Consider the following 14,338-nt stretch of genomic DNA (forward strand, 5'->3'; position numbering starts at 1 on the left):
CTTTTCTAGACTTTAGTAAAGCATTCGATTTAGTCAATCACGATATTCTGATAAACAAACTTAAGTTGTATCACTTTGACCAAATGTCAATTAAATGGTTTTATTCCTATTTGAGCTCAAGAACACAATGTGTAAAATTAGGTACTTATTCCTCTAAATTTATGCCCGTCACAGCAGGACTGTGCCACAAGGTTCTATTTTAGGGCCACTTTTATTTTTACTATATATAAATGATCTTCCTCTACATGTAAATAATACAGATATTGATTTATTTGCTGATGATGCAACTTTACATACATATCATAATAATGTGCATTCTATTGAAAATGCCCTAAATGTTGATTTGTGTGAAATTGAAGACTGGTGTTCTAGAAATCAAATGGTGTTAAATATTGAGAAGACAAAATGTATGCTTATGGGGACTCAACATAGAAAATCTAAATTAACATCTTCAAAATTAGATTTGTGTGTATCAGACAAAGTTCTTAAAAATGTTGAATCAGAAAAACTCTTGGGAGTACATAATGATCATTCATTGCGCTATATTAGTCATATTGATTCTGTGTGCAAGTCCTTGACGTATAAACTATTTACATTACGTAAAATTAAAAAATTTCTCCCATTACACACGCGGAAACTTTTTTATAATGCATACATTCTGCCATCTTTAAATTATTGCTTAACTATATGGGGCAATGCTCCAGGTGCTGGCATAGAAAGAGTTTTTAAATTACAAAAAAGAGCAGCAAGAATTATATTAGATGCGGCACCAGATGCTCCATCACAACCATTATTTGTGAAACTTGATTGGCTGACTATATATGAATTAATAGATTTTCACAAATACATACTGCTTTATAAAACACTTCATGGTATGACACCTGATTATCTGAGAGACTCGTTTGAATTTATTTCCTCCAAAAATTATGTTTTACGTTCTGAATCAAATTATGACCTTAGTCTACCAAAGTATCGAACAAATCTGTTTAAAAATTCTTTTCAATATTCAGGCGTTAATTTATGGAACAAATTACCTCTACATGTACGTTTTTCCCCAACTGTACAATCCTTTCGTAAAAATGTGGAAAAATTTATCATCAATGGATGCAACATTTCCTAATTTGTAACTTGTTCTATGTTTTGATAATATATTGTATATACAAATGTAATTCCTGTATGTAATATACTTGTAAATTTTCTGATTATTGTACTGTTGTATACATAATTGTACTATCCATGTATAGAGGGCCTCGAGGAAGACTAGTGCATTGCACTAATCGGGTTACCCTCTTTAAATAAAGTATTATTATTATTATTATTATTATTATATGTCTGAATACTATAAACCAACTTTTATTCGCATGAGAGAAATTTTCACAAGGTTCACAAGGGCCTCGTCATCGAGAATATTTCTCGACACCAACTGGTCCTTAAAGTCTCTGCGTCTATTAACAACAGATCCCCAAAAAAGGTTTGATCACCAAACTTAATCATCACAAACTAGTTTTCCCCAGGTAAATTGCGAAATAAAGTTGTCGCCAATAAAAGTTGGTTTCCAATACTTCATATTTCTGGTACTTAGTAAACTTCTTCAACTTGTTAAACTGATTTTTTCTTGTACTCACTTTGTTCATTGGAGCTATTCTTGACACACAGCACACTGGCATAGTTATAATGTGCTATACTGCAGGTTCCATTCCTCTCAGTGGTCATTCTACAGTCTTTGACACTAGTCTCATTCCCCACACACTTTATATCAGCAATATAATTATTGGCTTTGCTAACAGCTAGAGATCCGAAAAAGCTTGGGGCAATAATGATGGCCCTGTCGTATTTGACCTCCCGACAGATGACGTCAGCTGATGCCTGATGTATCCCATCAGCACACACAGTTCTCCACTGTTCACGAGCTCTTTCCTGCTGAATCTCAATACGACCAGTCATGTAGTCAGAATTCTTAACCCCTCCCACAACACGTACTGCAATTCAAAATTTTGAAATACTGAATTTTTCTCTTCTACATTTATAAAAAAAAAAAAAAATCAGGAAAATACCAAATAACCATTTTAATTAAAAAAAGTATTTACTATTTATAGTAAGTGAAATACATTTTAAATTATCACTTACTTAACTATGAAAGATTTATCTTATGAACACAAATAGTATGATCATAAGAAGAGAACTGCTAATGGGCATAGTATACCAAAATATGGACTAAATATTATATGGCTTCAATGAATTATTAGTACATATATTTTATTATACCCACCATTTTGGAAGCAGTAGACCCCTACATCATTCTCGTGATTTAGACAGCTTGTACTGGTGACCATGCCCCACCCACTGCTCTCACAGGCAAGGAGGGAGCTCTCCACCCCTGTACACCACACATTGGACAGCTTCACGTCCCCACTACCTGGACCTGCACTGAAAAGACAGTAGGCTCTCTTCCATATAAAGCAAGTCACTCTAAACTTTAACCTACTACAGAATTTTTACATTAATAACTATTAAGTTAGTGTTTAAGAGAACACAATCATCTTTATTAATAAGCTTTAATCAATTATGAACAAAAGCTGTTTCATAAAAATTAATAATACATGTAAATAACATGATAAAATGATTCTGTACATAGCCAAATGAATCAGAGAAAATTAAATACTTATTCTAATGAATATTCTGTGCAAAATTTTAAATTTAATCCAAATGTAACCAGATTTTCCACTTGGGATTTCAGTTTCTATTCAAGGCTACACTCCAGCTACCAGTAACGCACTGAAACAGAGAGGATAAGGATTCTTCCTTTTTAACGTGCTGTGACCTTGACCTTACCCAAATGACATCCTCTAATTCTGAATTAGTTTCCAGTAGTGAGCAATCTTTGCAACAAATACAGTATGTACTTCTACAATCCCTGTAATAAAGACTTAATGTCTGGACAAAAAAGTTACACCATTCAACTTCAAGACCTTGACCTTGATTGAGATTCATGTCATAATCCTGGGTTTATTTCTCCCCCATTAAATCTCTAATTTTCAAGTTAGAGCCTAAGGTGGGACAGACAGAGGAAAGACTATGGTTATTCCTACATATCCCCAATCTTAAATGTGTTTTGGGGGATACAATAATATATATTTCTTTACACATAATTTTCTCCGCTGACAAATCCAAGTTCCCTACAGACAACATTAGCTTCCGGCTGCCTCCAGGTCGTGTCACAAACCGTGCTTTCCACTCCGTCCACGTCTATCACAACTCGCCCAAAGTTCACCCCGCCATCCAGGAGCTTTACACGAGGAGCTAAACAAAAGGAAAATTCACTCACAGTAAGGACACATTTTTTTTTAAAAACATTTACTAATTTTTTTCCTTTTCTAGGACTCATGCCTATTTATAAAGAAATGTAAATGTTAAGGGGGCAGACTATAGTTTTATTGTGTGAAAACTACAATAGCGAAACTCTTCATTTTTATACCATATCTAACTTACATTAACTTCAGTGTACATACACTCCATGTATTTTTGAGGGACCGTCTCAAAATACAGGTACATTTACTATAGGATTATATAGGAAAATGCCAATTTTTACCACTTTAAAGCAAATTATACAAATACTACAATAGACATTTTGTTCAAACTGTAATATTTTATGAGTAATACTATATGATACAATATATGTTAGAAACACAAAATTCTACCATCTTGTTAAGAGAGGGGGCATCTCAAAATGCAAAAAAATTAGCATATTTTACTATTTTTATAGAGTACAACAAATTATGACGTAAACAATGGATTCACAAGAAAACATAATTTATAAAAATATTGGAGATATTCTAAAATTTCTATGTTTTAAATTTCAAGAGCGTATGTTTATTACTTTTTCTGTAATAATATTTTTATTACCCCTTTCTTTAAGAGCTTCAGATTATTATAACGTCAAAAAGACACTGCAGCGACGTCAACCTACCTATCAATTGCAAAATTGGTTAAAAAATCAGTTATATCAAATTGTATTGACATTTTTGTAAATATAATTTCTCAAATTAGTTGCATTTAAACAATAAACAAGCTTCATTTTACTATGATGCGCGAAATATTGCGCAATGGAAACTATAGTCGGCCCCCTTAAGTACTGTAGATTGGGAAATATTCACGATGGTTTTAATTTCGCTATGTTCGCGATTTATTAATTTTCCGTGAAATTAAATCCATCGTGAATGTTAGTTTTAGTTTTTAATTATGTTAAATAGCTATAGGAAATTTTGAATTAATTTCTTGCAGCGTGAAATTAAAACCATCGCAAATGGTACTTTTTGAGATATCGTGAAATTTTAACACCGTGGAATTAAACCAATTTACAGTATATATCTTAAGTTCCTATTATTCGACTATACTTTGACTACACTAGACTGTTTAAAGTTCAATTAAACCCAGTCTTTTGCATACAAGTTTTGAAAATAAGTGTCAAATTGTTTAATATCACTTGGTTTAATATGTTCACATCAACTTAACTTTTTAAGCATAAGCATAACTAGTATTCTGTTAACAACACCTCAAAATCTTTGGTCATTATACTGAAATACCTGAGTATTGGTAACATATGGCTCCCGCAGCAAGTGAAGAGTAGCAGATGAATGGATTTAATTCTAAACACTGGGACAGCTTGGTCTCTGAACCATTGCACTCATAGCTGGTGGCTAGGATGGGAGCAATATTTTTCTTATTTTTATTAATTCTGCCATAAAATGCTGCTTTTCCTCCTGCATACCCAAGTTGGCGACATAAAACATCAGAATTATTGTCAGTCCAGAAAGCTTCACATATTTCTCCAGTAGTTCCATATCTTTTAATGTGAACAACTCCATAATCTCCATTTCTTAAACTATACTGGTCTGCAAAAATAAAAGACTAAATAAATTGCATGGAAATGTATTCAGGAGGCTTGGGGGTCAACAAATTAACAGTCATCCAGATATAACTTCTTTTTTTTTTAGATATGAAATTTTGAGCTGTCATTTTTTCGATATGATATCTTAAGCTGTCTACCATCATTTGGAAAAAAAAAATTTCATACATTTAGTATTAAATTTTGTATATCTTTATACGGAGCTCTTCTTCTAAAGGAGATCAATAGCGTCTAAAAATGGGCACAACCACCCAGCCCTCTTAACAAGAACTGACAACTATAACTTAACAATAAACTTGAAAAGTTAACACATTGTCCTTAAAAATTTCAATAAAAATATTTGGCATCATATATAAAAAACATGCATGTACTTTATATACAGTGTAACAATGTGATTAAGAGATTCAATACCTTCTTCCAAACTTCCATTAAAACAGCTAACTGATGCATAGCCATAATGTTGATTACTGCAGCTTTTCAGTGGGTCAAAGCTACAGTTCATTACACTTGTTTCATTTCCTTTACATATCAGATCAGGCATGGCAGTCTGCCCATAGTATTTTCCAAATGCCCCTGGGGGTAACTTTGTGCCATTGGTGAAGCCTCCAATCTCCTTACACACCACCTGGGCATTGACGTCATTGAACCCTGATCCACACAGAGCGTACCAGGTGTTGTGTAACAGAATCTCTACAATCCCATTGGTTCTGCTGTTCAAACTACCAGTTAATCGGACTGAAATTTATAGTAAAATTGAAGTTTTATTACAGCAAATTCATTTTAGTTTTTTTTCTGTTTTTAAATTACAAATGTACTATTGTAAAAATACTTAAATATGTCTGTTTACTAGTATTCATTAATGATTCAAAAATTCTAGAAAAATGTTCCATTACATCATGCACATATAATCAAAATTTTACAAGAGTGCATGCATGTAACAATAAGTTGTTAATAATAAATAATAAATGCATAAATTTTGATTCAAGGACATGTCAAGGACATAAAATCAGTCTATGGTTATATATGATGTTATCATGGACATTTTTATGTACTTTTGACCTTAATTCTCTTTCATCCCTAATTGTCTTCTCAAGCCATGTTCTACTTAGTGACAGATACACGTAAATAAATATTTCTATTATTGATATAACTAACCCTCAGTGCTTCCACTTACTGTTTTTATAACACATCACTGTAGCGTAGCCCCCACACCTTGTGGACTCGTACACATCCCAGCCCGAGTTATTACATCTGAAGATGGAATCCTCTGTGCCGTCACACCTCATCTTGCTCAGGAATACATGTTTCTGATCCAGGGAGGGGCTCCGTACCTCCCCGTCCACGTAGCCCTGGGATTTACAGAGGACTCGGGCGTCGTACTTAGACCAGTAGGTGTTACATATAGAGCCAGTTACTCCGTCATATAAAATCTCCACCTGACCCTGACTTCCCCCGCCCTTGATGGAAACTGTCGGTGCTAGAAAATAAAGAGATCAGGCAATTCAAGAACATTGTTATATTTAAAAATTAAGCATGTAAGTTAAGCATGTTCCAGGTACTCTCTATAAGCAAAATTAAGAAAAGTCAAGATACATTTGAAGATCATTGGATGGGTTTTAAGGTAAATAATTAAGGCATAAATCATTAAGAATTTCAAACCTGATTCATTGTAACAGAGCACTGAAGCAGCAGTGCACCCAAAGAATGGTTCCCACATGGCCCTGGGACCCGTGGAGCATTCTTCTAGTCTTTTCTCCTTCCCAGTACATTTGAGATAAGAGATCCAGGCTACTTTACTGGGTGTGTTATAAGTTCCATATGCTATCCCACCCTTAAATCCCAGCTGTCTACAGGCAACATCTGCTGAAGAGTCTGTCCAGGTGTGATCACAAATATGTCCCCAGACCTCCTGGTACCGAATCTCAATGCGGCCCCATTTCTCTCCTCCATCTACTAATCGGAGGTCAACAGCTGAAAAACACAAATATTCATGTTAGGAAGTTTTTGATTTACATTTGTTTATGATTAAGTTTGTTCAAATACTGTAACTGATAGCGTAGGCCTGGAATTTTGTCAAGTGTCCCTCCTTACAGACAAATGCAGAAATATATTTTTTACTACCAGATTGATGAAAGTGTGTACTAGAAGGCAAATGTTGAAGGAAACTTCATTCAAAGATTAAAACAAATAATGACCTTATCTTGTTAAGATTTTATTTTCTTCTCTTTTTAGCATCATCTTTTTTGTGTGTGCTTGAGTGTCCATGCATTGTTATTGTTTAAAACTGTAATTGTTATCCCATAGGCCACTTCGCAAATGACCTTGACATTAACCTTATGCTTAAAACAAATTTGTGACCAACCCTGCTCAAAATAGCCTATGGTCATTATTTTGTCCTTTTTCAAATTACATAAAAAGTAATTCAGCAACAGAAAATATCTACATGCATGTTCTAGAACATTAAATTACAAGAATGCCTAAGTTTTCTAAGAATAATATATGCATTTTAATCATGAAAAGGCTAATAGTGAATTTATGAATAATTCATTTTTGGGAATTCATTAGGGAGTCATTAGACCCTAAATATTTGTATTATAAATTTACAAGATCAAAATACAATGTACTGTTAATTCAAATACCTGGCAATACTATTAAATTTACATGATGTAATAATAAAAACTGAAATACTGTTATGACTGCATTCAATGTTTAATGTCTTATTAAATATAGTATGGACTACTTTTGACATTACCAGCCCATCACTTTAATGACATGCTTTAGGTTTTGCTAAGAAACTATAAAACTAAATTAGTTTTAAGTGTAATGGCTGTGGTTAAGTGGTATATGTAATAATACATTGTATTATTAAATACCAGTACATTATTTCATTGTTACAAATTCATTTATCTCCTGTGTTTTCCCCCACACTGTAACCACTCACATAAAAACTGTACGCATATAAATCTGTAAAGTTTTACATCATTTACATGATTCTATGATAGATGAATTTAACTTCCCAAGGTTTGTTACTCAGTATCAGTACAGGGCAATAAATAAGTTAATATAAAAATCTTACTCTTAACAAACATTGTGAGCCAACTGTGCATATATAGCAGGTACCAGGAATATTAACATCTTAAAATGACTTAAATCATCAAGATTTCATTAATTACTGTAGATCACTAAATTTTCGTGACACCTTATTTTCGCAAGATAGTCATTGACTCTTAATTAGCGAGACAAAATTTTCGCGAATTGTAGTAATTGCTCTATATAATCTTAAGGAATACTATTATATGCGAGAAATAAATTTTCGCAAGCACACTGTCTCGCGTAATAACGCGAAAATAAAGTTCTCGCGAATAAAAAGTGATTTACAGTAATCTGCATATTTTCACTTTCCTTTAAAATTATCAAAATTTTTATATTTCAAAGGTGTTATGGTGTGATTTACATGTACAGTTAAACTTCTGTATCTCAGAACTTCCACATATCACTGCAGAGATATGTAAAAGTTGACTTACAGTAAGTCTTAATTACTTAATTTCATGCATTTAACCTCAATATCTCAAACCAAAGATATCCTGAAGTTTTCCCCAGAATTCTTCTGTTTGAGAGAAGGAAGTTTGGCTGTATATGTATTATGGGGATCCAGTCAAAGCGCCCCCTAATAAAAACGTCCCGGTCAAAGCGTTCCCTAATTTTAGTCAAAGCGTCCCCTGATTTTAGTCAAAGCGCCCCCTGATTTTGGTCAAAGCGCCCCCTAACATTTTTATAGAAAAAATACCCCCCAAATATTGGTCAAAGCGTCCCCTGATTTTAGTCAAAGCGCCCCCTGATTTTGGTCAAAGCGCCCCTAACATATTTTTAGAGAAAAAATACCGCCCCCAAATATTGGTCAAAGCGTCCCCTGATTTGAGTCAAAGCGCCCCCTAATTTTGATCAAAGCGCCCCCAATTGCAACATATTTTTATAGAAAAAATTCTGCCCCCAAATATTGGTCAAAGCGTAACTTGATATTAGTCAAACGTCCCCTGGTTTTGGTCAAAGCGCCCCTATATATTTTTACAGGGAAAAAAAAAACGTTTCGAGTCGATCCCCAAGTATAAGCTAGTCTAAACGGCCCCTGATTTTGGTGAAAGCACCCCCTTATAGAAATTTTTCAAGTAACTGCCAAACAATGATAATATTATAAATACAAAACAGTTTTATTCCGTACCATGTTTGTAAAAATATATTAGGGGGCGTCTTGACCAAAATCAGGGGACGCTTTGACCAATATTTGGGGGGTGGTTATGTAACATCATTTTACTGTAAAATTCTATAAGGGGCACTTTGTCCAAAATCAGGGGACATTTTGACCAAAATCAGGGGACGCTTTGACCAATCCTTGGGGGCGGTTTAGTAATATCATTTTACCGTAAAATTCTATAAGGGGCGCTTTGACCAAAATCAGGGGACATTTTAACCAAAATCAGGGGACGCTTTGACCAATACTTGGGGCGGTTTAGTAATATCATTTTACCGTAAAATTCTATAAGGGGCGCTTTGACCAAAATCAGGGGACATTTTGACCAAAATCAGGGGACGCTTTAACCGGGACAGTTTTATTAGGGGGCGCTTTGACTGGATTTCGTATTATGTAACTCCAAATGACATGAGGGCACACTCTCTCATCTCTCCCTCCACTGAGATTAACATACAATAGGAAAATTCTCAAATTACTGGGTGTACTTACTTTGATTGACCTTGTCCTTTTCCTTGTCGTGACAAACCGCTGCTGCTAAGCTATCACTGTTACAGTGACCTTGCCAGTAATCAACCTTGGAACAATTGGCCAGACTACTTTCCTTCCCTGTACAGTTAAACTTCCAGTAGGCATCAGTAAAGGAGGACTCGTCTACCATGTACATTTCGGCCTTGGTCATGGCGAACCCTGAGACGAAGCCCAGCTCCCTACACAGTACCTCAGCATCCTTGTCATCCCAGCCTTCATCACACACCAGAGACCACCCCTTACTTCCACTGATTTCAACCGTCCCAACATTTTTCTGATCCAGTGCATAATTTAAACGTGCTGAAATAAGAATTGATCTTTCTTACAAAGATTTTCTAAGAACATTTTCATATACTCTATGTTACCCCATAATAAGTAGATTGCACTTCTAGTTAAGTGTCAATTGCTGGAATGTGCTTCACAAAATTCAATTTATTTTTTTCCCCTAGAGACAAGCCCCAGTGGGATGGGCATCATGGCACTGTGTGGCTCTCAAGTTTTGACAAACTAATGATACAATGTCTACTTTAGTCAAACATTAACATTCTTGTTTTTTTCCTTTCAAATCTTGCTTATAAATAATTGTACTGCCACAATAAACATGCATAACTGCAAACACTATTTTGTCAAGTGATAACACAACATTGATCTCCTTAACACACTAAATGGAAGGTGTCTGTTTTTCGTGGAATTCAGAGTATCCCTAGGCATAAAACCTCTTGTGTATTGTGATTATTACTGTATGTCAAACCTAAATTTATACTGATTAACATTCATTGAAACACATGTTTAGCTGTAACAAGGTGGAAAAGAGATACCTTGTGGTTCGTCTATGACATCACAACGTGAGGGGCCATGATCTGGAACATTTACCTGTGACATTATAACATCAGAGCTCCAGTTATCTTACCTGTGACATTATAACATGAGACACTGGCATCCTCCTGATGATTACAGTTGTGGGTTCCCCAGCTATTAGAGTTACAGTCCAACAGAGACTTTTCATCCCCGTCACAGACGACCTCGTCAAAATAAATGGGCTGTCCTGGTGCACCCGGACCAAAATGAGACAGTGAGTGTGCTATCTAGAAAACAAAGCATGTCAGTCACTGAGGAGGACTTCCTCCACCAAATCAAAAAATAATTTCAATTAAAAAAAAAAAAAAAAAAAGAAAGAGTTATAAAGAAGAAATAAAATATTTTCCCTTGTCAATCATTTTTTTCGCCCTTTTCCCAATTTAAAAACCATGCTTCATGCTTATTTCTCAACAAAGAGTACTGTACAATCATATCATGTAGTTATGTTCTGACAGAGATTGAAAAGATTTAATAAATATTTCATATATAATAATAGTTTTAAAACTCATATTTGTATAAATACAAACAGGGCTGCGGCAAACAGAGCCTTTAATATGAAATATAAAAATAAAATACAGCTACCCATTATCCATGGACACTTGTCACAAGTGAACTTAACCTTCAAGATATGACCTCGAGTCATAACCATATATCTATACGCATAAGCACCAATATTTTTAAGTGTGGAATACCAGGCACCTGAAGTTTTATCCATCTGATCAGTCACTCAATAAGCCAAATATTCTAGTTTTTCTACCAATACCTCTAAATATTAAAACACAAAGCCAAGAACAGTTGAACCCCCCCCCCCCCCCCCCCCCCCCCCGCAAAAATTCATCAGATAAACTACAATTAAGCAACGAAAGGAAACCATCACAAATAACTTCCAATGAACAGTCTTTTTTAAAAATTGATACCTAAGTTTGCGACCATTGTTATGAAGAATGTGATGGGAAACCCAGTGATATTGCTTGTGAAAGCATTGCCTGTCACAAGTGTTATTTATGGTATCACTAAGGCTATGTCGAAATTAGGGGGGGGGGTTTGAACCCCCTTAAAAAATTCAGGATAGATCTGTCAGATTTCTAAAACTACAGCAGCTAAACAGCTAATCAAACTAAGGAAAAAGGCAAGGGCAAGATATAATAGTGAGCACAGCGAGCGTCTTTGTGACGCTCGTAACTGCGAGCTCTTAACGCAACGCCTGTTCGAAGAGAAAATTCAGACTACTGCACATTCATTCGATAGAATTTTTTGACACAGTAATTTGGACCCACCATGCATCACTTGCTAAAGCTACATTCTCATGAGAATAGCAGCAAAAGTTCAACTAAATGTAAACATGCCCTGATTTAATGGATAAATATTGAAGATAAATATAGTAAACGAAATGTTCTTCATTTACCTTCAGCACTGTTCAGGCTTCTTTTTGGAAATGTAACTTACATACAGCATCATGTGATGTCAGAGTCTAGACGCACCAAATGTCACATGCAGTTTGATGAGCCCGATCTAAATCATAACAAAATAAATATCTAGCTGCACTCGCGCCGCCAACATATTAGCCATGATAATACATGTACATTTTTGGGTGCATAACATGAATTACAAGTCTGCTTTCACAATCACTTTGTTTCCCATTTCGCAAATCAGGTATCAATCTTTAGCCTGCTTATTACCAATATTCTGGATTTTTCCCCAACAGAAAATTTTCTTCTGAATATTCCTTTTCCCCTTTAAGCTTTTGTTGAGTAAAAAATCCCCTCAAAAGCTCAAATAATTTTTTTCTCTTCATAAAAACTGGAAATTTAAAGTAAAATATTTAGAAAAGGGGAAATATGGTTTTACTTTGCTATTTTATGCACTGTAAATGGTCATTAAAATGCTGAAATTATTGGGTCCCCAAGACCCATCATGCTATGGCTGTTTTTCCTTTCCCAATTTCTCCAGAAAGGGTAGTTTCCCCAAACACCTAGACTATCCCTGCAAATATAGTATACTGTTTTCAGTGCAATTTACATATATAGTACCAAAACTTGATATAGAGAAATTTCCCTTAAGCATGACATTTTCATTTCTCTTCATTCTGATTAAAAAAATGATACTGTTGAGCTGAGCTGTGTGACGCTGACTATTGTCAGTATTGATGTGAAATTGTATTGCCATAAAGAGGGGGTTAGGAGACAGTATTGCTCCCAGCCTCACCATATTCACCATATCTCCAGTTTCATAATTAATTCAATTTTGACACCAATCTACCATGATCTTGGTCATGTTGGTGGATGGTATTATAAAAACACGTAATCATAAGAGTCGGCAGTTTAATAGCGGGGGAGAATTTTTCGATATTCTGCTTATATTGAGCGATTGATTGGTACAAAATTCAGCAGTCAGGTGCTTGTGGTGTGAACATGGTGAATAGGGACACAAGTCTCGTCAGAAATGAGAAATTAGGCTTTAATAATAATTAAAAATTTTCCAGGTCCTTAACATGCTTAAACCAATCATAAAAGAGTATTTATTTAAAGATCGGTTAATCAATAAATAATGCAATAAATTGTATTTCTCTCTCTGTTATTTACAAACAAACCTTCCCGCCATCTTAAAGCAAGTACTTTACAAAACCAATATCGTGCTCTGGCGTTCCGGATAAGGAAAAAAAACAGCACTGTCCAATTTTAAAGTGACCACCTAATCGGAGACATTAGACACGTATAGAAATTTCAATCAAAAAAAGTATATAAAATTTTCACACAATTGTTTGAAGATGATATAAACCAATCGTAATTTTTAATATTGAGAACCCAACTTAAATACCACTGTCAGAGTATAAATGTGCCTAGTATAGCCCTTTGAGAAGCACTATATTGCACAGTGTGTGTTTTATCAAATATTCTTTTCTAATTTATTATTAATTATCCCTTTAAATTTTAAAAATTCAGAAAAACGAACATATAAGATATCACTCCCTCAATCCTCGACCTCATTCTTTCAGAGTGCAACTTAAACCTTTCAGAATTACTCGCATATCTTATATATTTGGTTACGAAAATCTTAGAACCTAGGCCTAACCGCCCTATTTCACAGGAAATATACAGGATCTCCGAGTGTATACAATATATTCCTTTTTTCCCTGCTTGTCAATTTTTTTAGGTGAGTTACCACCCCTTCCCTAACCTCCGGTGGCTGCATCCCCCCTTTTCACACAAAATTTCAAAAACGATACTATCAGTACCTGTCTGATTTATAGAATACTTACACCCCATCGGAATCCCAACTGTTTACAGACAACAGTTGCTGCATCATTATCCCAGAAATCGTCACAAACAGTACCCCACGTAACATTGTCCTTAGAGACCTCAACACGTCCTTTGGATTTCGAAGAATCTGGTCCATCTTGTAATCTAATGAACAGTTCTAAAATATAAAAAAAAATAATAATAATGTATCGTACGAAAGATTGGGAAAAAACCCTGAAAAACAACAAGCGTTGTTGTTGCGATTTGTGGCCGTTTTTCCTCTAAGGCCAGAGACATCAAGTGGCCAACAAAAACTTCATTTTAGCGAGTGACCATTCTGCGTTTAAATGTTAGCAGTACAGTCTGTAATTTTGAACGAGTTTTTAAAATAATCAGGAAACCCTTTCAAGTCCATGTACTGTGCTGTATATCATTTTTACTAATATACACGTGTATTTAAAATAGAGGAGAGGTTCTATTATATACTAATTCAAGAAATACATGTCTTGGCAATGGCTAATCATTATAATAATATATTTTAGTGTACAAGCATATCTA

The 14,338-nt window shown here is 34.7% G+C and overlaps 1 protein-coding gene across 2 annotated transcripts in view; it reads right to left on the reverse strand.

Moving 5' to 3' along the window:
• LOC134252521 (deleted in malignant brain tumors 1 protein-like) overlaps positions 1 to 14,338 on the reverse strand; it is a 49,438-nt gene that overhangs the window by 20,376 nt on the left and 14,724 nt on the right. For both annotated transcript variants that reach the window (XM_062735017.1, XM_062735016.1), the window contains 10 exons: positions 13,801 to 13,958; positions 10,594 to 10,768; positions 9,645 to 9,983; positions 6,566 to 6,877; positions 6,081 to 6,383; positions 5,318 to 5,641; positions 4,584 to 4,892; positions 3,144 to 3,300; positions 2,270 to 2,427; positions 1,626 to 1,979 (listed from right to left, as the gene is read on the reverse strand). In XM_062735017.1, coding sequence (XP_062591001.1) covers positions 1,626 to 1,979; positions 2,270 to 2,427; positions 3,144 to 3,300; positions 4,584 to 4,892; positions 5,318 to 5,641; positions 6,081 to 6,383; positions 6,566 to 6,877; positions 9,645 to 9,983; positions 10,594 to 10,768; positions 13,801 to 13,958 — 2,589 coding nt within the window. The remainder of the gene's footprint in view (positions 1 to 1,625; positions 1,980 to 2,269; positions 2,428 to 3,143; positions 3,301 to 4,583; positions 4,893 to 5,317; positions 5,642 to 6,080; positions 6,384 to 6,565; positions 6,878 to 9,644; positions 9,984 to 10,593; positions 10,769 to 13,800; positions 13,959 to 14,338) is intronic.

Source organism: Saccostrea cucullata, unplaced genomic scaffold (genome assembly GCF_032062105.1).
Source record: "Saccostrea cucullata isolate Sc308-1 unplaced genomic scaffold, CSIRO_AGI_Scuc_v1 ctg167, whole genome shotgun sequence".
Taxonomy (NCBI): Eukaryota; Metazoa; Mollusca; class Bivalvia; order Ostreida; family Ostreidae; genus Saccostrea; species Saccostrea cuccullata.